Raw genomic sequence first — 21668 nt, forward strand, 5'->3', positions numbered from 1 at the left:
CTCTCTGGGGTCTGACAGCGGCTGTCATCCATCCTTAAGCTCTCCCTTCAGGCTCAGAGCCCCAAACAACCAGCTCCCTCGGCCCTGCCTGGGCTCTCTCCCCGCCCCCCAGGCCCAGCTTCCCTCCCCTCTAGTCGCGGCCCCTCCCGCCAAAGGAAGTGAGAAGGGGGCTGTCATAAGAGGAACTAGGTCTGGGAGTCCGCTGAAGCAGCAGGAACAGGGCCATGCCCAAGCCGCCCCCTGGAGCCCCCTGAGCCTGCATCCCTGCCACGACCCATTCAGACATCCCCCAGGGACCCAGACACCAGCCCCCACCATGGTAAGTCCTTCAGGGTGGGCCCTCAAGTGCAGGGGTGGCGGCACCAGCCAGGTGGAGGCACCTAGAGGCCACCATCAGAAAGTGGGATGATGAGAATGGGCACAGCAGACCCTTTGGGGTCCCTCTGTGCAGCTCAGGTGCTGCCAGCATCCCTCACAGGGGACCAAACTCCCATCGGCTGGTGGACAGGATGCCAGAATGGGGATGGGGCACCAAAGGACGGAGCAGTAACTGGAGGACAGAAGATGGTCCTAAGGGATCACACAGTGCCTGCAGGGACAGGGACAGATCCCTTTCCTGGGGCTTAGGGAACCCAGTTCCCAGCCGAGTTTGGTGCCTCACCTTCCTGTGTGGCCTTGGGCAAGTCACTTCCCCTCTGTGAGTCTCAGTTCCCACATATGTCATATTTGGAAGTTTGTCAAGATGTGGAAGGTGTCTGGGGGAATCTCTCCACTGGAACGTTCAGAGGGTTTGGGATTCAGCCCCTCTGCGTCCACAGCTGGGAGGGGAAGCTGTGTCAGATGGGTCACATGGGCGGTGGGTTGCAGTGATGGTGGCGTGACAGCATGCTGGTGTGGGCGACGGGGTGGTCTGGCTGTAGCAATCACAGAAGCAGGAGTTGGTGAGATGCAGCATGTCCGTCCCACCGCCGGTACCCTTCTCCGGGAGGGTGGCAGGGAAAAACACTGCAGCCAGAAGCATTGCCACCTGGGGAGACTGAGGTCTGATGATGACTGTGGTGACAGGGTTGGGGAGACTGTCATGGTCCTGGGTCTAGATGCAGTAGCATCATGTCACACACATCAAGAGGGAGCCTGGGCTGGCTATGTCACTCCACGACTCCGTGCCTCTGCAAACCACTTCAGCTTTCATTTTTTGTCATTCTGTTAATGAGGGTGGGTGGCTGGGACAGTCACAGAGCTGGTGGTGACACCTGTAGTGTTTCTGGCAGTTGCGGCAGGCGGCTAACCAAGGTGGAGGCAAGGATTGCCTTAGCCTGAGAGAGAATGTCTTATTTCAGAAAGTCAGTGATAAATTGGGCATCACTGTCCAAGGACCCCTTTGATTAATTCACAAGCAAACCACCAGCTAGAGCTCTGGGCTTGGGATGGAAACTCTTCCCAGACAGAGCCAAGCCAGGTAGACTCCTTGATCAAAAGAACACAGGAAATGATTTGCTACTTGAGAGAAAAGCAGCCCCTCTTGAGGAAGCTGTGTGAAATGCTTAGTCAATGATTTGCTTGGCCAACCGTGTCTGGGAAGGGAGAAACTCATGCAAGAGGACCACAGAGAGAGAAAAAAAAAAAAAGTGGAATCCATCCATGAGGCCAATCCCTCTGTCTAGGGGTGCTGACATCTTCCTGGAGGTGTCATGGGTGCCAGGAAGAGTGTCGAAAGATTCAGTGAAACGATGTTCGTAAAGTGCTTTAAAGAGCACATAATACGTGCTCAATGCACGGTAACTGCCGCTGTGGGTGACGCTCATTCACGGTGGGGGTTAGCGGTGGTGGTGGGTGGATGTGCCTCCTTCTTGGTTCCCGTAGAGGAGTTGGGTTGTTGGTGCCATTGGCTGTGATGGTGGTCATTGCTGTCAGTTGTCCCAAGTTGGTGGTGCCCACGGTTCTCGTGGGTGGGCTGGTGATAGTAATGGTTGCTTTTGGTGCTGGCGAGTGTTGAATGTTGGTGGTTGGCGGTTGGTTGTCTTCAGCTGGAGGGTTGATCTGTGGAACGATGGCAGCTGGCCATCCTTTGAAGTCAGCTGGTCACGATGATGTTTGTTTGCCGTTGGTCGTTCATTGCTGATTTGGGGTGACGGTCTTGGGACTAGTGGTGGTGCGTCCCTGGTTTTGGAAAGGGGTATGGTTGACTGCTGCTTTAAGGGGTCATGTGTGGTTGTTGATGGCTAGTATCTTGCAATCGCGGTTGTTCCTGTCAATGGTGGTTGGTTATTATGGGTTGTTGGTGCTGGTGATAATAAGTGGTGATGGTGGTGAGTGATGATGGGGAAACAGGTGGTGGAATCCGTCTGTTTTTCTGTCTGATGTGAGCTGGTGGTGCTGGCATTGAGGTTATCAGCAGTTTCTTTTGGGGTTTGGTTGGGGGGGCAGGTACAGGCAGCCATCTGTTGTCCTCGGTTGATAATGGTGGTGACCTGAGGGTAATCGTGGTTGTTCTGAAAGTACAGATATAAAGCAGGGAGACCAGTGATGCGGCTGCTTGACCGAGGGGCGGCGGCCATGGGGATGGATGGAAAAGGCTGGGAGGTCAAGAGAGAATTAGGAAGAAAGACTCTAGAAGGACAAGGGTCCCCACATGTTGGGGAACAGCCTCTGTTTAGGCCAAAAGAAAACTGAGACACCCCTCCCAAGGGAGGGGGAGACCTGAGAGCCTTTAGAGACGAGAATGTTGTTTGCATGGTGTACAGACACAGGGTGTAGCCCCAGAACCCCACTGAGTAGGACCAAGGCTCCAGGGGCACACCGGGGGGCCAGGGCGTGGCCAGGGCTGGAGAGCAGCTTCGCCTCTGCCTCTCTGCTGGCTGGCAGCCACAGTGCACAGGACCCCGGCGAGGAAGGAAGTGGCTGTTTCGTTGTTTTCTCCAGTCTGGGGCTTTGCTCATCACCACCCAGGAACAGGGAGGCCAGAGCAGTTAGGGCAAAGTTGCAAAACCCTCATCCAGCCCTTCCTCCTGACCCTGTGCCCCGTGCCTGTGGGATCGGCCAGCTTCAGGCTGCCGCTGCTGCTGCTGCTGCCGATGGAGGGAAGCTAGTGTTTCTTCTTGACAAGCTTGGCCTTGTTGAATCTGCACAACTGCCCCGTGAGGTCCATGGCCCTCAATATTCCCATTTGCCTGATGAGAAAACAGAGGCAGAGAGGCTAGGCGAGCTGCCGTACAACCCAAAATAGCAGAGGATTTCAACTCAGTGATCCCCAGGGTCACACTTTTAACAGCCACCTTGACCTACAACCTCCTCCTCCTCCTGCCAGGTAAGAGGCCACCTGGGGGTGTGGGCTGACCCCCATACTCTCCAGGCTGCCCACCCCTGCCTCATTCTCTATTCCAAAGAAACTAGGATCCTGGTGTCCCACACACACCCAAGGCCTTCCTGGCCCATGGCTCCTGCTGCCACCCCTGACACGGTCTGGGACGTTCATGTTGCAAAGCCTGCCTCCTACAGGAAGCCTTCTCTGATTGCCTCAGCTCTCCTTAGCACCGTCTGACTGGGATCACTGTCTCCTCTGGGCAACTTGCTTCTGAACTACTCAAGGGCAGAGTCTAGGCCTGGTCCCCACCTACTTCCGTGCACAGTAGGGGCTCAGGAAGTGTGTTCACTAGAGGGCCCCAATGCCCCAGCCCCACAGGAGCCATCACCTTGGCCCTCCCTCCTTTGGCACCAGGGAAGCTCCACCCCTCCACACCCTCTGCGGTGGGTTGAGGGGAGCCTCTCTGAAGAGCTGAAGTTAGAATCTACGTCCCCACTCCCATCCCAGCCACCTCTGACCCCTGACTATCTTTCACAAGAACCCCAGCCAGTTGAGTCATCCTTGACTTGCGGTCAACTATGACCACAACCTCTTTGTGGTACCCTCACCCTCCAAGGAAGGAACAAACAGCTTCAACTTGACGGTTGGAGACTTGGGGGTCACAGAGAGATGGACACCCATGACACAGGGCAGGGGGCAGTCTCATCCCAATGATACTTCGTTCATTTATTCATTCAACGAGTCTACATCGACCAGCTCCTCTATCCTGTCAAGCCACTGATCACTTCTATTAAGTGCTCTTGGGGCCACCGGCTGCCATTTCCTGAGGCACCCCAGTGCATCTTTTCTCAGCACTGGCTCATTTATTTCCCCTAGCAAACCCACAGAGGAGATTTATTATGGAATCCATCTTACAGATGGAGCAACTGAGGCTTGGAGAAATGAAGTGGCCTCCCTGGGGTCAACGGAGCCGACTGTTAAGCCAGGCCTCACACCCAATCCATCCCTTGCCAAAATCGTCGACTCTCCTCCCTCACACTGTACCCTCTTGAGGAAAACCTCTCGCTCTGCCACAAACAACCCCGTGGTTTTTGTGATCACATAGAGCTAGGATGGATCTGGGGGTCCCGGGTGCCTGGGGCGGGACACAGAGGGAGAGATAACAGGGACCACTAGAGGCAGAGGCCCACTCAACTGGGTGGGGGAAGGAGGAAGGGACAGGAAGAGGAACCAAGTCCTCGGGGTCAGGAGAGCCAGCCAGACACAGCCAGCCTCGGGGCTTCTGACCTCAGAGAAAGGAAGTGGTCTTGAGTCTCAGGTGAGCCTGAGGGTCCCAAGAGCATGGGGACTGGGGTGACCCCAAAGGGGAAACCGTGGACAGGACCAATCTTGTCTTCTCCTTGTCCTCATATGACCTGAAGAACAAACCCCGGCCACCCCCCAGCCCCGACATAGACCCGGCTTCCCTTCCTGCTGTGTGACCTTGCGGAGGACACCTAACCTCTCTGGGCCACAGTTTTCTCTTCCACAAAATGGACCTAATCAGAGTACTGACCTCGGCATGTGCCCAGAGGATGCAGTGAGGTAATTCACTGAAAAAAGCTTAAACCAGAGTCTGGCGCAGAATAAGTGCCAGTGGGGTGTGAACTATTGTTATGTATGGTTCTCGGTTACCATGGTTACCACCCAAGCCCCACCCCTTGAGGTCTCCAGAGAGAGAATCCACTTCCAGTTCCCCCTACACACCCCTACCCAACCTCCCCACACCAACTCAGGGAACGAGCAACCCCACCATGTCCGTGAATGACACCACTTCACCCCTGAATTTCGAATTACATGGGTTCTTCTCACCAACACACTGGAGAGCCTCCCCATCTTGAAAACAGGAAATACACTCCCCTGACCCTTCCTCTCCCCGAAGTCTCTTTCCCTCTTCCCCAAAAGCAGTCCTCTCTCCCTGACCTCTAGATCCGACTTCTGACCCTGAGGTCAACAACGCTCTCCATGGGGTCCCTCTGAGTCTCCAGTGAGCGTGGAAGTTCTTCAGCAGCTGGGGGTCCGGTCAACAGTTCCCTGCTTCTCCCAACCAGCCCCTGTCACCTCCAGGCCTCCCCAGGTCCTGGCTTCCTCCAACCTCAGCCTCTGCCCTGGGCACATTTGCCAACATCTCCGTCCTCCTGCTCTCACAACCTTGTCTTCCCACCACCCCACCCTTCCCACTGCATCCTGGGGTTCTCAGAGCATCACATCCAGCACCCCCTTCTTATAACAAGCATCCTGGCAGGTGCCCTTGAAATGCTGAAATGGAATAGTGAAACACACAGACTTCCATCTTCCGAAAACACTTAATGTGGCCCCCTGCAAGGCGAGGAGAAAGTTATTTAGAATAAAATTGCATGGAAAGATGAAAGTGCTCAGGCCAGTGGCCCAAGAACGTCCACTGGAGTGGCCAGGTGCTCACACCTGGACACAGGTGCGTCTCAGCGAGCGAGACAGCCCCCCCGCCACAAGCAGGACACGTTAACCTCACTAGCAGCATGAGCTTCCGAATGCTGGACATTTCTTAGTGAAATCTGAACAAAACTAAATCCTCCCTTGCTACGCAATAGCAACTTTCCTGTAAAATGCAGTGGGTATCAACCATGCAAAAAATACATAGGTCTTCTGTTTATACATAAAATAGGTTTTGGTTCTCGGTTCCAATGGTTATAAACAGGTTTGTCACTTACATGAACTTCTGCTGGGTTGGGGTGAGGAGCTGAGGGCAGGACGATTATGTATTTGTAAAATAATGTAATTAGGTACATGTGCAAATTTAAGGGGACCTATGGCCCCCTTAAATGCCAGCCATGTCCCCAGCCATGTCCCCATCCCTGGAACAACCAAATATGCTCCCACGATTCTTTTTCCTTTGGCCGCGCCTTGCAGCATGAGGGATCTTAGTTCCCCAACCAGGGATTGAACCCCTGCCCCATGCAGTGGGAGTGTGGAGTCCTAACCGCTGGACCACCAGGGAATTCCACCACAATTCTTAAAGTGCCCCCAGGAGCAGTACAGCCCAGCTACTGTGCATGACGTCCAGAACGTGGATGGGGCTATGGTGAGGGATGCCTGGGGGCTGGGGGGTTCCGAGGGAGCACCTGACCTGTCCTGGAGTCAGGGAGGTCTTCTCGGAGGAGGTGTCCCCTGAGCCAAGCCTTAAGGCATGGGTTGGCATTAGCCAGGCAGGAAGGGTGTTCTGGGCAGAGGGCTCAGCCTGTGCAAAGGCTTAGAGGCAACACGGTGAGGCACTGAAAGAGTTCCTCCCAAAGTCCTAAGTTACCGGCACAAAGTAGGTGCTCAGGAATTCTTTGTAGAGTGGATGCATGGAGGTGGCAATGATGGGAAGCCATAGACAGAGAAATGAGATGGTATTTGTCATATGAAAACCTCACTCTCAATATTCAGGCTGGAAGCAGTCTCAGGGGTTTGAGCCCTGCCCACCCCCCTCCTCTGAATTCTCTTCCTGCTTCGGTCACACCTCTGCACATTTGCCCAGGCAGTTCACTCTGCCTGGTGAACCCTTTCTCCCTGCTCTTGATCAAAACCTTTCTCGGGGCTTCCCTGGTGGCGCAGTGGTTGAGAGTCCGCCTGCCGATGCAGGGGACACGGGTTCGTGCCCCGGTCCGGGAAGACCCCACATGCCGCGGAGCGGCTGGGCCCGTGAGCCATGGCCGCTGAGCCTGCGCATCCGGAGCCTGTGCTCCACAACGGGAGAGGCCACAACAGTGAGAGGCCCGTGTACCGCAAAAAAAACAAACAAACAAAAAAAAAAAAACCTTTCTCGGCTTTCACATCCCACCCCAAACACCCCTTGGGTCGCAACCTCTCATGAGCATGGATGCAAGAACCTAGCCTTTGCTGTCAGATGGACCCAGATTCGAATCCCACATCCTTGGAAACAGTTTCGCTGCATCCTTGGTCAAGGGTCAAATACTTCTCAAGTCCCAGTCTCCCTCCTAGCCTACACCACACTGAACTGCTGTGAGGATTGCCAGTAATACTGGTGACACCTGCCTCCAGCAACAGGCAGGTTGTAGATTCTTGGTGAATATTAATTCTGTCAAGTGTCCCTCTGCCCGGGGATCATCCTCCTACCCCACTTTTTTCCCCAAAGCCATTAATCCCTCACATCAACCCTGGGAAGTGAGGCTGCTTCTCACATTTTCCAGATGAGGCCACTGAAGCTCTGAGCACTGTTAGGTCACACAGCCAGGATTAGAACCCAGATCTACTCCACACCAAAGACTGGGCTCACTTAGTGTCTGTGGATATTCTTCCACGAATGCCCCCAGGGTTGTCAGCATGTCCAGAATTTGAGCAAGCACCTCCCCTGCTCAGGAACTTTCTGTGGCTCCCCAGTGCCCCCAGGTGAGACTGGCTTCTCATCCACCTCTGCCCTACAGTTGCCCATGCTGACCCTCCTGCTCGATCCCTGCCTGAATTCCTTCCCAGATGGGCCCAGCGCACCATCTCCATTCCCCAGAATCTGCCTGGCAAACCGTGGTCATCTTTGAAGACTTGACTTTGGTTCCCAGCATCTTTGCTCTTGGGGGTTTTTCCTCTGAAGCTGGGTTTCTTTCTTTGCCCTTGTCCCTTGTTTGTTCGATAGGTCCTCCCTGCTGGGACTAGCAAGGACTCAATCCCAATCCCTGCCCTCCAGGAGCTCCAGGTCTGGGGCGGGTAAGGGGCTTCCCAGAGGAGGGACATCTTGTCTGAGCATGAGTTCACCAGACAGGAGAGCTCCAAGCCACCATCACTCTGTGTGCTGGACTCCTCCATGACAGGGGTATATTGAATGGAGGCAGAGGGGGCCTGAGAGAGCCAGTGTGCTTGAGTGTTTTAGGCACTGGATGAGTTCATTTGGGCTGAAAGGAGAGAGCATTCCTGGCAGGCTTCCTGGAGGAAGGGTTTTGAGGAGCACCTGTGTCTGAGTCTCCTCGTTGGGGCCTAAGGAAGGTGTCATCTGAAGAAAAGCTGAGGGAGGAAATGAGAAGGCAAAGTGGGAGCCTGGGAAGGTGCAGGAGCTGACTCTCTGAGGATGGAGAAGCCCACGGCAGGGGTGGTGGGAAGGCTGTGCGAGCTGAGGACCAGAGTCCCAGCCAGGCACAGAAGCAGAGATCACAGACACATGGTGGCTGAGAGAATCTCAGAGGGATGGGCTAGGATGACCCCGAGGGAGGAGGATGGGAATGGGAGGAAGGAATCCATCTCCAGGTGGAAGGGGTGGCAGCAGGTCAAATGCCATGGAGAAGTCAGGGACTCAGCCTGGGCCAAGGTAGGGAGAGCGGGGCTGGGGACGTGAGAAGCAGGGTGGGGACTCCGCCATCAAGCCTTCTCTGATACCCTCCTCTCCTCCCACAGCCACCAGAGTCCCAAGCACACTCTGCCCTGCTGGGCCAGGCATCACTGTCTCCTCTATGGCAACGGGATACTAAGTGGAAGCATGGAGGGACCAAAAGAGAGGGTTGAGGGATGTATCCGAGCTGTCATTCTGTCTGGCCTCCTCCTTTGGGACTAGACCTTGCCTGCCTCTCCTGGTGTCCCGGAGACGCAGAAGAAGGAAGGGAGGTGGTGGGGAAGGGGACAGCATCAGAAGCTGCTGATGGAGGTGAGCCAGCAGGGGGTGCTGAGGCACCATCCCCCGCCACGCCCCCTGCAGGGGCTCACCGCCACCCCGCGGCCCCCACCCCCAGGGCAGCAAGGAGCGTTTCCACTGGCAGAGCCACAACGTGAAGCAGAGTGGTGTGGACGACATGGTGCTGCTGCCCCAGATCACCGAGGACGCCATCGTGGGCAACCTCCGCAAGCGCTTCATGGACGACTACATCTTTGTACCCTGGGCCGCGGGCGGGGTGGGCAGACGAAAGACAGAGGGACAGGAGGATGACTGACCAATGGATGGAGAGACGGTGTGCGGATGAGAGCAGAGAAGGATGGCAGAGGGACTGAAGCATGGAAGGGACACACATAACTGAGCACAGGAATGGGGTGGGGGGATGGGCAGTAAGAGCGCTAGGTGTTAGGACAGGGGACAGCGGAGTGACAGCAGGGCCCCGGTTGGGGGTGGCCCTGGCCCTCACTGCTCCCTCTGCCCCAGGGATAGCTCAGCCACAGCATATTCTATTCTCCCCATTCTGGATCCAGATCAGTTTTTTCCTAAGAGACCCAGGGTGCATCTGAGGGACAAAGCCTGCTGGGACACTGCATGGCCCTTAACCCTCCCCCAACCAGACCTACATCGGCTCCGTGCTCATCTCCGTAAACCCCTTCAAGCAGATGCCCTACTTCACAGACCGTGAGATCGACCTCTACCAGGGCGCGGTGAGGCCGGGGCCGGGTGGGAGGCACAGCCCCAGGACCCCCAGGGCCCTAGCCCTAGGCTGAGCCCAGACCTCCCCCGCCAGGCCCAGTACGAGAATCCCCCGCACATCTATGCCCTCACAGACAACATGTACCGGAACATGCTCATTGACTGTGAGAACCAGTGTGTCATCATCAGGTACGGAGTGGGGGTCCCAGACCCTCGTGCCCAGGTCCCGCTAAAACAGCATCATCACCCCAGGGAGGGGTACTAGGAACTCCTGATCCAAACAGAGCCTTGTTGCCCCTCTCCGCCTCTGGCCCTGCTTTACTTTTCTTGTCACCATCTGACCCATGATATATTTTATGTATTCATTCTGTTATCGCCCATCTGTCCCATCTAAATGTCAGGAAGACAGGCACTTGGATCTGCCTTGTTCACTATTGTATCCCCAGTGCCTGGACTATTGCCTGGTACACAGTAGGTGTCATTCATTCAGTGAATGAATGAATGATTGATCAGACAGTTGAAAGAGCAATTCCCCCACCCCCTGGTCACTCATGACTCCTTCCCTCACCCATCCCCAGTGGAGAGAGTGGAGCTGGGAAGACGGTGGCAGCTAAATACATCATGGGCTACATCTCCAAGGTGTCGGGCGGAGGCCAGAAGGTCCAGGTAAGGCGAAACAGAAAGAAGGGCTGAGTCTTCCCCACTCTGCACGGTATTTCATCCCCCCCACCCTGAGCTCCCACACCCCCCGTCAGTCTGACCTCTTCCCACCCCCACCTGCTTCTTTCCCCAGCATGTGAAGGACATCATCCTGCAATCAAACCCACTGCTGGAAGCCTTTGGCAATGCCAAGACTGTGCGCAACAATAATTCCAGTCGCTTTGTGAGTCTCTGCAGCCTGCTTGGAGCACATGCTCCCTCCACACTGACTCACTGACCTCCCCCTCTCTCTCTCTCTCTCTCTCCCACCTGTATTCTCAAGAATACAGGAAATACTGCTCCTTACTGGGAGACTCATTTCCTGTTCATGGTTCATCTGAAAAAGAGTCCCCCATCAGCATATCTGTGGAGGCCATGACATGTCTGTGTAGTGTTCAAGAACACTCCTCCCCCGACTGCAACCAGGCTACGTCTGTTCCTATTCACATTTCAGGTCCCATGTATTCCCTCATTCATTCTTTCTTTCATCATATGGTTCTTGGACCTTCTTTGTGTCAGGTCCATGCTGAGCCTAATGGAGGACAGAGTAGGTAAACGGAATTGGATTTGTCATCCGTTTCTGTCACGGCTTAGAAGTGTGGCTTGGACAAAGAAAAACAATGTAACCTTGTGGGGCTCCTCTGCTGGGATGGGGATGATGTTAATATCCATCTCATAGACCTCGATAATTTCAGTAAATGCCTGAACGTGGAACTGGATTAACGAATTACGACACTAGTGATGTTTTTTAATTTCCCTAAATATTATTAGTTATAGTTATTAGCTCTAGTTTTATTTTCTAACATATTTTCTAATACAATTATATTTGAAGTAGCTTCCCCAACATTTTATTGTAAAATTTTTCATATACATGGAAAAGTTGAATGAATACTACAGTGAACGCCTGTATGCCCATCTCCTAGATTCTACCACTAATAGTTTACTATACTTGCTCAATCGTATCTCCATTCATCCTTTTTCTTTTTTTTTTTTTTGCGGTACGCGGGCCTCTCACCGCTATGGCCTCTCTCATTGCGGAGCACAGGCTCCAGACGCACAGGCCCAGCGGTCGTCATCCATTTTTTTTTTTTGATGCACTGCAAACTAAGCTGTAGACATCATACCTTTCCCCCCAAACACTTCAGCATGTAGATCATTATAGTCCAATATAATTTTGCAGTTCTCTTTTATTTCTTTTAAAGTAACAGCAAAATATATAAATCTGAAGGGGACCATTCACTGAGTTTGGACAAATGCACACACCTGTGCAACCCACACCCCTACTGATATACAGAACATCACCATCTCTCCAGAAAATTCCCTCTTGTCTCTTTCTAGTTGATCTCTGCTCCTACTTTACCCCAGAAGCAACCACTCTGATATTTTCTTTTTTCACCGTGGATTAGTTTCAGCAGTTCTAGAACTCCGTATAAATGGAATCACACAGTCTGTGTTTTCAAACTACTAATGCACACCAAAACATGAATGACTCTCAAAAATATGTCATTCTATTTTATTTTATATAGTTTTATTATACAATAGAATAAGTATTTGTCATACATTATAGGTGTTTAATTGTGTAGTATGATGATGTCATTTGTATTGTAATTGGATGTAGGTGGCAGAAAGGAGAAATAAGGGGCTTGTCTGCCTTCCAACCTCCAGCCAGAGTGGAACCCAGATGGTGTCAGAGACCAAAGATGGTGTGGGTCCCTTGCTCTGGGCTCAGGGACAACATATGGGATACACCCAGGATCACTGGAACCAGTAGCATTCCACAGAGACATGGAGGCCTCTGTGTTATGATGAAGGGACTGGGGAGCTGTCAATAAACTGTGATACTTCTCTGTGCCAGGCACAGGGCTAAATGCCCCAAGTGAGGGCTTGAATCATCAGAGAGGGAGGAAAAGGCATTCCTGGCCCAGGACACAGCTTAAGCAAAGGCTGGAGGGAAGAGCTGGTGAAAAGAACAATAAGTGGGAGGTGAGGAGAGGAAAGCAACTTGAGGTCACGTGGGGAAGAGCTACAAAGAGGCCAGGCTCACAAGACCGATCCCCAATCCTTCCTCACCTGCAGCCCTGGGACCCTGGGAGGGCTGACGTGACTCTCTCGGGTTCAGGGCAAGTACTTTGAGATCCAGTTCAGCCGCGGTGGGGAGCCAGACGGGGGCAAGATCTCCAACTTCTTGCTGGAGAAATCCCGAGTGGTCATGCAGAATGAAAACGAGAGGAACTTCCACATCTACTACCAGGTGCACGGAAGGGGGCCGTGGGGCTGGGGCAGAGGGAGCCCCACCTGGAGCCCGGGGGGAGACGGTGGGAGGGTCAGCATTTGGAAGCCCACGACAGTGAGCCTCGGGGATTACGAGGGCTGTGCCGGTCCATCACCACATGCGTGAGGATCGTTTGTCCTCCAGTTGCTGGAAGGGGCTTCTCAGGAGCAGCGGCAGAACCTGGGACTCATGACCCCCGACTACTATTACTACCTCAACCAAGCAGACACCTACAAGGTCGACGGCACCGATGACCGGAGCGACTTCAGCGAGACTCTGGTGAGCGCCAGCTGCCCCTCCAGCCCCGGGAAACTTCCCGTGTTACAAATTGGGAAACCAAGGCCCAGAGAGGGGAAGGAACTTGCCCAAGGTTACAGAGCCAATGAGTGAAAGAGCCAGGACAGAGGCCCAGGTGTCCTGACTCCCCAAGTCTGTGCCATGGCCCCCAAAACCTCAGCCAGGGGGCAGGCTGGAGGTCGGGACTTGTGGCACAGGCTCTGCCCCTGTTGTGCCCCCAGAGCGCCATGCAGGTCATCGGGATCCCAGCCAACGTCCAGCAGCTGGTCCTGCAGCTTGTGGCGGGAATCTTGCACTTGGGAAACATCAGCTTCTGCGAAGATGGGAATTATGCCCGGGTGGAGAGCGCAGACCGTGAGTGTGGGTGCTGTGGAGGGCGGGGTGGAGGCGTGTATGCCTGTGTGACCTGCTTCCTCCCTGGGTGGCCCCCCAGGGGTAAGGTCCCAGGAGGACAAGATCGGTGTCACTGGGCATAATGGGGAGAGATGGGGGCGCTCACACAAAACCCAAGAGCCCAACCGACTGCTCCCTTCCCCCCACCCGCCCCATCACCTGGCAGTCTTGGCCTTCCCTGCCTACCTCCTGGGCATTGACAGTGGGCGGCTGCAGGAGAAGCTGACCAGCCGCAAGATGGACAGCCGCTGGGGCGGGCGCAGCGAGTCCATTGACGTGACCTTGAACGTGGAGCAGGCGGCCTACACTCGGGACGCTCTGGCCAAGGGGCTCTACTCCCGTCTCTTCGACTTCCTCGTAGAGGCAAGTGGGGCTGGGGGTGGGAGAGGAGCTCGGGGACAGCACCAGGCCCTGGGCTCGGACCAGCCCAGCGGCGGGGCGGGGGGGCGGGGCCGGCGTCTGGACTGTCATGACCGGTTGGTGGGCATGACCTCACCAATGCCCAGCCGTAGGAGGCATCAAACAGGGCAGGAGGTGATCTGATGGGAGATTTAGGGGCTTCCTGGCTGTGGCGTGGAGCCCAGGAAGGAGGGGTCTATTGGAAACGTCCAGGCCTGGACTGCGATGGGGGCTGTCGGGATGGACAGGGGTGGGTGCATTTGAGAGCCACGAGGTTGGGGGGGGGGCCTGTCAGGAGGACAAAGTGATGGACTAGACGGGGGTGAATGAGAATGGGACGCGTCAAGGTCAAGAATAGTGACTGCAGTAGCCAACATTCCATAGCACCTAATGCGTGTCCGCTGTGGTTCTGTTTTCCAAGCATCAGTTTATTTAACTCTTAGAGAATAGACCTCTAAGAGAGTTGCTACTGTTACCCATTTTAAAGATGAGAAAGTAGAGGTGCAGAGTGGTTAAGGGGCAGAGCCAGCTCCCAAGGCAGGAACCCGGATGTTCTCACACCTGGATTTCTCATAGGAATGACCGATGGGGGTATGGGTATGCACAGAGGTGGGGAAGGCAGGAGAGAAACTGGTGGGAGGGTACCCAGCCTGTGAACATGGCTAAGAGCATTTCAAGAGAGCGGCAGGCCACTCACCTAGTGTCCCCACCGCATCACAGGCCATTAACCGTGCCATGCAGAAGCCCCAGGAGGAGTACAGTATCGGTGTGCTTGACATCTACGGCTTTGAGATCTTCCAGGTACGTATGACACTGCCACCGGCCCACGGCCACTCTAGGGTGGCCCAGTGGCCCCGGAGCCTCCAGTATCAGCCCACTTAGGGAAGCATTCTTTCCCTCTCTTGGCAGAAAAACGGCTTTGAGCAGTTCTGCATCAACTTCGTCAACGAGAAGCTACAGCAGATCTTTATCGAACTCACCCTGAAGGCTGAACAGGTGGGCAAGGGCATCCAAGTGGCCAGGAGCAGGGGACACTGGGGGTGGGGGCAGGACCATGAAGGTTGCCAAGCAACCGGGGACACCCCAGCCCCACACTGGCACCTGTCTCTGCTGACCTGTCCAAGCTCCTTCCTTCAGGAGAGGTTTTCTGCCTCTGAAGGTTTGACAAGGGCTAGGGAATAGCTCCTTTGTTCACACCTTCACACCTCAATTATTTATTGAGCACCTGCTGTGTACCAGGCACTGTCTGCAGTGCTAGGGAGACCTCCATGAACAGGACAGACAAAAATCCCTGCTGTTTTCATTCAACCCGTCCCTTAGAAGCAGAGCCTGAGACTAGGTTTCAGGGCAAATACCAGGACGTGACTGAGGAAGTGAGAAAGGGATTTTTTTTTTTTTTAAACCACCATTCTTTTTTTTTGGCCACTCCATGTGGGATTTTAGTTTCCCGACCAGGGATGAAACCCATGCCCCCTGAAGTGGAAGCGCAGAGTCTTAACAACTGGACCGCCAAGGAAGTCCCCAGAAAGGGATTTATTTTTAAAGAGCTAAATAGCATGTATTCATGAGAAGGTCACACTTCAGGCAACTGGGGCTCAATTCTTGGACCCCTGGGGAACCTTCTGACCTGCCCCACACGGGGGAATGGGCTTTGTTATCAGAGACAGTCCTAAGTGATGAGATGGGAAGAGGAGTTATATGGGGGGGGGGGAACATCTGTCACACCTCCTTCACCCATCCTCATGAAGCTCAAATTCTAGAAACACAGGCACCTTTGCCCAGACACCTGGTCCCATCCCTGCCCCCTTTGCCGCCACCAGGAGGAGTACGTACAGGAGGGCATCCGCTGGACCCCCATCCAGTACTTCAACAACAAAATCGTCTGTGACCTCATCGAAAACAAGCTGGTGAGGGCCAGGGCAGATCTGGGGGTTCTCACTGGGCCCCGGAGCTGGGCTTGGGAGAGCTGGGAGAGCCGGGGCGGTTCCAGCCCCCGTAGGCCCTTCTCACTCATGCTCCCCCTTGGGCAGATGGAGCCCCACTGACGATACCTGTCGGCCACCTTGCCCATTCACTCTGCTTACCTGCTCACCTTTCACTTATTCACTCAACAAACATCCCCCCAGGCAGGCTGCTGGGGATAGAGGGGTCAAAGCTGACGGGTCCCCCCACCATCTCAGTCTGGGGAAGGGATACAGGCATGGGTCCCTTATGGGGTCCCCCACCCTATCCTGCACCAGCGAGCTGGGCCCCCCACCAGCACCATTTTGCTCTTGTATTCGGAGGCCTCTCCTCTCCCTCCCCAATGAGCGAGATGGGGGCAGGGCCGGGCCAGGCTGATCCCTGCCCCGCCCACCCCGCCCACCCACCCGACCCGACGCCCGCTCCCGCAGAACCCACCGGGCATCATGAGCGTCCTGGACGACGTGTGCGCCACCATGCACGCCACGGGCGGCGGCGCCGACCAGACGCTGCTGCAGAAGCTGCAGGCGGCCGTGGGCACCCACGAGCACTTCAACAGCTGGAGTGCCGGCTTCGTCATCCACCACTACGCGGGCAAGGTGCGCCCCACCTCCGCCCCGTGGGCCCCAGGGGGATTCGGTCCAGACCCCCAGCCAGGGCTGAAGAGCTCCACCGACCCCCTTCTCCAGCCCTCCCCCGACTGGCCAAAAACACAGACCCCCTCCCACTGACCCCCAAGAACTGGCCTGTCACCCCAACCCATGGCCCTTCAGCCAGGGCTGTGGAGCCCACTGGCCCCTGATCAAGCCCACAGCTCTCGCAGCTAACAGGACAGCGCCCCCCCTTACAGGACACAAACTCCCCCCTCCATCGACACCAAATTAAGCAGCAGACCCCCAAGCCCCAATCTGAGCTGTTAGCCCCATTATCCCCCTGAACCAGGACACAGCCCCCCTCCTTCTGATCTCAACTTGGAGTCCCCAGGGCCATGTTGCCAGCCACTGCCTGCACGATAAGCTGGAGCCCCCTACCTACAGACCCCTAGCCAAGGCTTTCGAAATCCAGTGGCCTCCGACCCTGGCCATGGTCCCCCTCCCCAGCTTACAAGACTGAAGACTCTCCCATTGACCTTAACATGGGCAGCGAAGAACCTCAGGGGTCCCCTGGTCATACTGCAGCCCACCAATCCCTAAAATGGGCTGGAGCTCCCGTTTTCCCTCAGCAGGAAGTAGCCCAGACAGGAACTATGCAGGGCCCCCCACCCTTGGGGATGGCAGACCCAGCCCACAAGCCTGGCCAAAGCCCCCACCACCACCAGCCCCCAGCCAGTGCTGTAACCCTCCTGACACAGTCCCCCAGCCCCCTGCCCCCCAACCAACCCCAATACAGATGCTCAATCTGACCTTTTGACACCAAATTCAGTCGTGGAACCCCGGGGCCCACCCCTGCCAAGATTGCAGCCCCTCACCCCCCAGTCTGAGCTCTAACTGTCACCTCCCCATCCCTCGGATCCAGCCTGCAGCCCCCGCCTCCTAATCTGGACTGTAACCCCCATCTTCCCTCACCTCTGACCTAGACTGTAGCCCTAACCCTCCAACCCCACCTTGAACATCAGACCTCCAGGGCCCCCAGGTCCATGCTGCCCCCGACCCCCTATTTTGAACTGTAGACACCACCCAGTCCTCTCACCCCAGAGCAGGCCCCCACAGGACGCCCCCCCGACCCTCTGCCTAAGTCCCTCACTCCCGCCACGCCGTCTTCCTCCAGGTATCCTATGATGTCAACGGCTTCTGCGAGAGGAACCGTGATGTCCTCTTCTCCGACCTCATAGAGCTGATGCAGACCAGTGAGCAGTGAGTGGTCCCAGGCGGGAGCCTCTGGGCAACTCCTTGTGGGGACGGGGGAGGCCCAGAGACCACCTCGTCTTCCCCAGAGCTCCCATCACGCCATAAACTTTGGGGGGGGGGTGGCTGTGTTTCTAATGACTGGTTCTGATTAAACAGTAGCCCGAGGTCCACAGGGGGAGCCCTAACAGCAGTTCCTTATGGCCCTTCCAACGCTGCCCTCTGCAAACCCAAGCATCTGTGCTGGTGTGGACAGCTTCCCTTTCTACGCAGTGAAAACACATCTCGCTATGCATTTTTCTGTATTAATATGTATGGATCCATCTCCCTGATCACAGCAGCATACCGGGTTCCATCTTTTTATACCTCAAAATTTTATTCAAGCGCTGCTGTGTACCAGGCATCATTTGAACTTTTGGGGGTAGAGGACTGAACAGGTCAGAGAACACAGCTGCTCTCATCAAGCTGACAGCCAAGTGGTGAGACAGACATTGAACTAGAGGGAAAAAAAGGCAAATAGAGGGCTTCCCTGGTGGCGCAGTGGTTGAGAGTCCGCCTCGATGCAGGGGACGTGGGTTCGTGCCCCGGTCCGGGAAGATCCCACATGCTGCGGAGCGGCTGGGCCCGTGAGCCATGGCCGCTGAGCCTGCGCGTCCGGAGCCTGTGCTCCGTAATGGGAGAGGCCACAACAGTGAGAGGTCCGCATACCAAAAAAAAAAAAAAAAGGCAAATAGAATATAGCATGAGTGAAAGTTCTAAGACAGTGGTTCGTATAGTGCTGAAAGTGTGGTTACTAGACCAATAACGTCAGCATCCTCTGAGCTGATTATAAACATAGAGCCTTAGGCTCCACCTCAGATGGACTGAATCAGAATCTGCATTTTAGCAAGACCCCAGGAGTCATGGGTACATTAGAGTTTGGGAACCACTGATGTAGAACGATGCTGTCCAATATTATTCCACCTCCAATAGAACTGAAGCCACACACATAGTTATTTTTAAATGGCCTGATTCAGGTATAAGTTACATACCATTAAATGCATCCATTTTAAGAAATGGTTTTTAGTGAATGTTCAGAGTTGTACAACCCTCACCACAATCCAGTTTGGAACACGTGCATCGCCCAAAAGATCCTTCATGCCACATTGCAGTCAATCCCCATTCCTGCCACCCGTGTAGTTTTAAACTTTCTGGTAAGCACACTTAAAAAGTAAAAAGGTGTCACACAACAATGTAAACGTACCTAATACCAGTGAATAGTACATTTTTAAATGATTTAAATGGTAAATTGTATGTTGTTTTGTGTATTTTACAAAAGAAAGAAAGAAAAAAAGAAAGCTATGTGTACCTAACAAAACACATCTGCTGGTCAGATTTCGTCTAGGGTTTGTTCTTTTTAAAAAACAGAATTGTAGCAAGAGATTTACCATAGAACTAATTGTCTGTGGAATATTAAACGGTGAAAGAATTTTTTAAGAAAGTAAAACAGGTGAAATTTTTTTAATGTTTTCTTTAGCTCAGTATACCCAAAGTAGCATTTTAATATGCAATCGGTACTAAAAAATTATTGATGAAATACTTACATTCTCTTTTTCCATCCTGCATACTCTTTGAAATCCAGTGTGTGTGTCCGCACTCACAGCATATCTCAGTTTGGACAGGCCACGTTATAAGGGCTTCAGGAACCACGTGGGACCCATGGCTGCCGTACTGTAAAGCACAGAGTTAGAGCTGTGGTTCACAAAGTGGGGTCCCTGGACCAGCACCCTCAGCATCACCAGAAATTATTGTTAGAAATTATTGGCCCCCAGCCCAGACCTGTGAATGAGAACCCCCAGGGGCGAGGCCCAGCTATCTGTGTTTCAACAAGCTTCCCTGGTGATTCTGGTGCCCACTGAGGTGTGAGAACCACTGGGACGAGTGTGGAGAAAAACTAAGTTGGTAAGGGGTAGACAGTGAGAAGGGCATCATGCTTTCATTTTTTTTTTTTTTTGCTTTCTTTTAATTGTGATAAAATACACAAAATATAAAATTTACCTTTCTACCCGTTTTAAAGTATACAGCTCAGTGGCATTAAGTATTAAGTACATTCACAATGTTGTATGACAATCACCACGATTAGGTTCAGAAACATTTCATCACCCTAAACACATACTCTGCATCTATTAAACAGTCCACTTCTTCTGGGTTATGGTGGTTAGGGAAGATCTCACTGAGAAGGAGGAAGAAGCTGTGAATGTAACAATGTTACCAAACTGAACTTGGGCCCCTCGCTCAATGCGCAGCAGAGCCAACCCCCTGACACTAAGTGGTGGTGAAGGAGAGTACAGCGTTTATTGCAGGGCCAAGCAAGGAGAATAGGCAGCTCATACTCAAAAGACCCAAACTCCCTGATAGCTTTCAGGGAAGGGTCTTTAAAGACAGTGTGAGGGAGAGGGTCACAGGGTGTGTGATCAGGTCCGTGCACAATTTTCTGATTGGCTGATGGTGAGGTAACAGAGTGATGTTTCTGGAATCTCCATCATCAACCTTCTGGTTCCAGCCAATCTGGGGTCTATGCACTGGTGGTCAGCATATAATTACCTTCTTCTACCTGATGGGGGTTTTAATATCTGCAAAACAACTCAAGGATATGGCTCAGGATATTATCTATGGCCCTTGAGGAGGAACTAAAAGTCCTTCACTTTGTTTTACGGCTGAACTATTATTATTTTGTCTTGCTTGGCTGCTTTCCTTTGTTTCTGCATGTTCTCACTTTCCTGATTAAATTTGCTCAGAGAAGGCCTGGGAGGCTAAAGCTTTTCTAAAAACAAGAGGCAGGGGACATGGCGGGGGATTCTGTCTCCGGGAAGGCCCCACAGGGTCCTGCTTGGTTTCACCAGAGTGAATTTAACAGATCCCCTGTTGATGGACACTTAGGTTGTGCCCATCTATGGTTATCACAAACAGAGCTACAGCGACAAGATCCTTGTCCATATTTCTTTGCACACACGTGCAAGCCTGTGCCTGTAAGACGGTTCCTCCCAGGGGATCTGCCCCTGTTGCCCAAGATGCTGCATCACTTAGCTTAACTTTGTTCTATTTTACTTGCTACCCAAGTCATACATGGTCATGGAGGAAAAAGTAACAGTACAAATAAATCAAGGAACCAGAAGGACAAAACCAACTTTCTGATTCTCACCATCACACCCCCTAGCATTAAGGAAGAACCATACTGTACAGCATGTCCTCTGCGTCCCAGGCACCTAGACAGCCCACCTCTGGGAGGGCATCCAAGTTCTAGCTGCACCTCCGACCTCCCCTCTATCCCTGCCCAGGGCCTTCCTCCGGATGCTCTTTCCCGAGAAGCTGGATGTAGAAAAGAAGGGCCGCCCCAGTACAGCCGGCTCCAAGATCAAGGTGGGCATGGGGAGGGATGGGTCCATTTCCCTCATTCCAAGGTCAATCCCTCCCCCATCCCAGGGCCTCTGCCCCTCCCTCTGGCACCCTCTGTTCACCAGGGCCTTCATCCAGCTCTGGGGTTAAGGAGCTTGGACCAGCTTCCTTAATGTCCTCCTAACTCCCTAAATCCAGAAGTGAACCATCATCCTAATGTTTTTTGTTTTTTTGGTATTTTGGTCATGTCACTTTTTTCTTCATTGTGGTAAAATATACATAAAATTTACCATTTTAACCATCTTTAAGTATACATCTCAGCAGCACCAAGCACGTTTGCATTCGTGCCACCACCCTCACCATCCATCTCCAGAACTTTCTCATCTTCCCAAACTGAAACTCCGTCCCCATGAAACACTCACTCCTCATCCCCTCCCCCAGCCCCTGGCCCCCCACCATCTAGTTCCTGTCTCTATGGATTTGACCCTTCTAGGGACCTGCTATAAATGGAATCAGACAGCATTTATCCTTTTGTGACTGGTTTATTTCACTGAGCATATCTTCAAGGTTCAAGCATGTGTCAGAATTTCCTTCCTTTTTAAGGCTGAATAATACTCCATTTACGGATATACCGTTTTTTCTTACCCATTCCTGCACTGATGGACACTTGGGCTGTTTTCACCTTTTGGCTATTGTGAATAGTGCTGCTATGAACATGGGTGTCCCATCCTAATAATATTTCAATAACCATATATGGGGCACTTATCAGTG

General features: G+C 53.5%; 1 protein-coding gene across 1 annotated transcript in view; it reads left to right on the top strand.

Annotated features, from left to right (window-relative positions):
* Positions 1-241: 241 nt before the first annotated feature.
* MYO1F (myosin IF) overlaps positions 242-21668 on the top strand; it is a 31933-nt gene continuing 10506 nt past the window's right edge. Inside the window, exons 1-16 of the mRNA XM_079915652.1 lie at positions 242-319; positions 9040-9177; positions 9578-9667; positions 9751-9845; positions 10235-10322; positions 10450-10539; positions 12475-12606; positions 12772-12906; positions 13146-13278; positions 13484-13680; positions 14437-14517; positions 14626-14712; positions 15537-15623; positions 16110-16277; positions 17446-17531; positions 20840-20921. Coding sequence (XP_079771778.1) covers positions 317-319; positions 9040-9177; positions 9578-9667; positions 9751-9845; positions 10235-10322; positions 10450-10539; positions 12475-12606; positions 12772-12906; positions 13146-13278; positions 13484-13680; positions 14437-14517; positions 14626-14712; positions 15537-15623; positions 16110-16277; positions 17446-17531; positions 20840-20921 — 1692 coding nt within the window. The 5' untranslated portion in view covers positions 242-316. The remainder of the gene's footprint in view (positions 320-9039; positions 9178-9577; positions 9668-9750; positions 9846-10234; positions 10323-10449; positions 10540-12474; positions 12607-12771; positions 12907-13145; positions 13279-13483; positions 13681-14436; positions 14518-14625; positions 14713-15536; positions 15624-16109; positions 16278-17445; positions 17532-20839; positions 20922-21668) is intronic.

Source organism: Stenella coeruleoalba, assembly GCF_951394435.1.
Source record: "Stenella coeruleoalba genome assembly, chromosome: 3".
Lineage (NCBI taxonomy): Eukaryota > Metazoa > Chordata > Mammalia > Artiodactyla > Delphinidae > Stenella > Stenella coeruleoalba.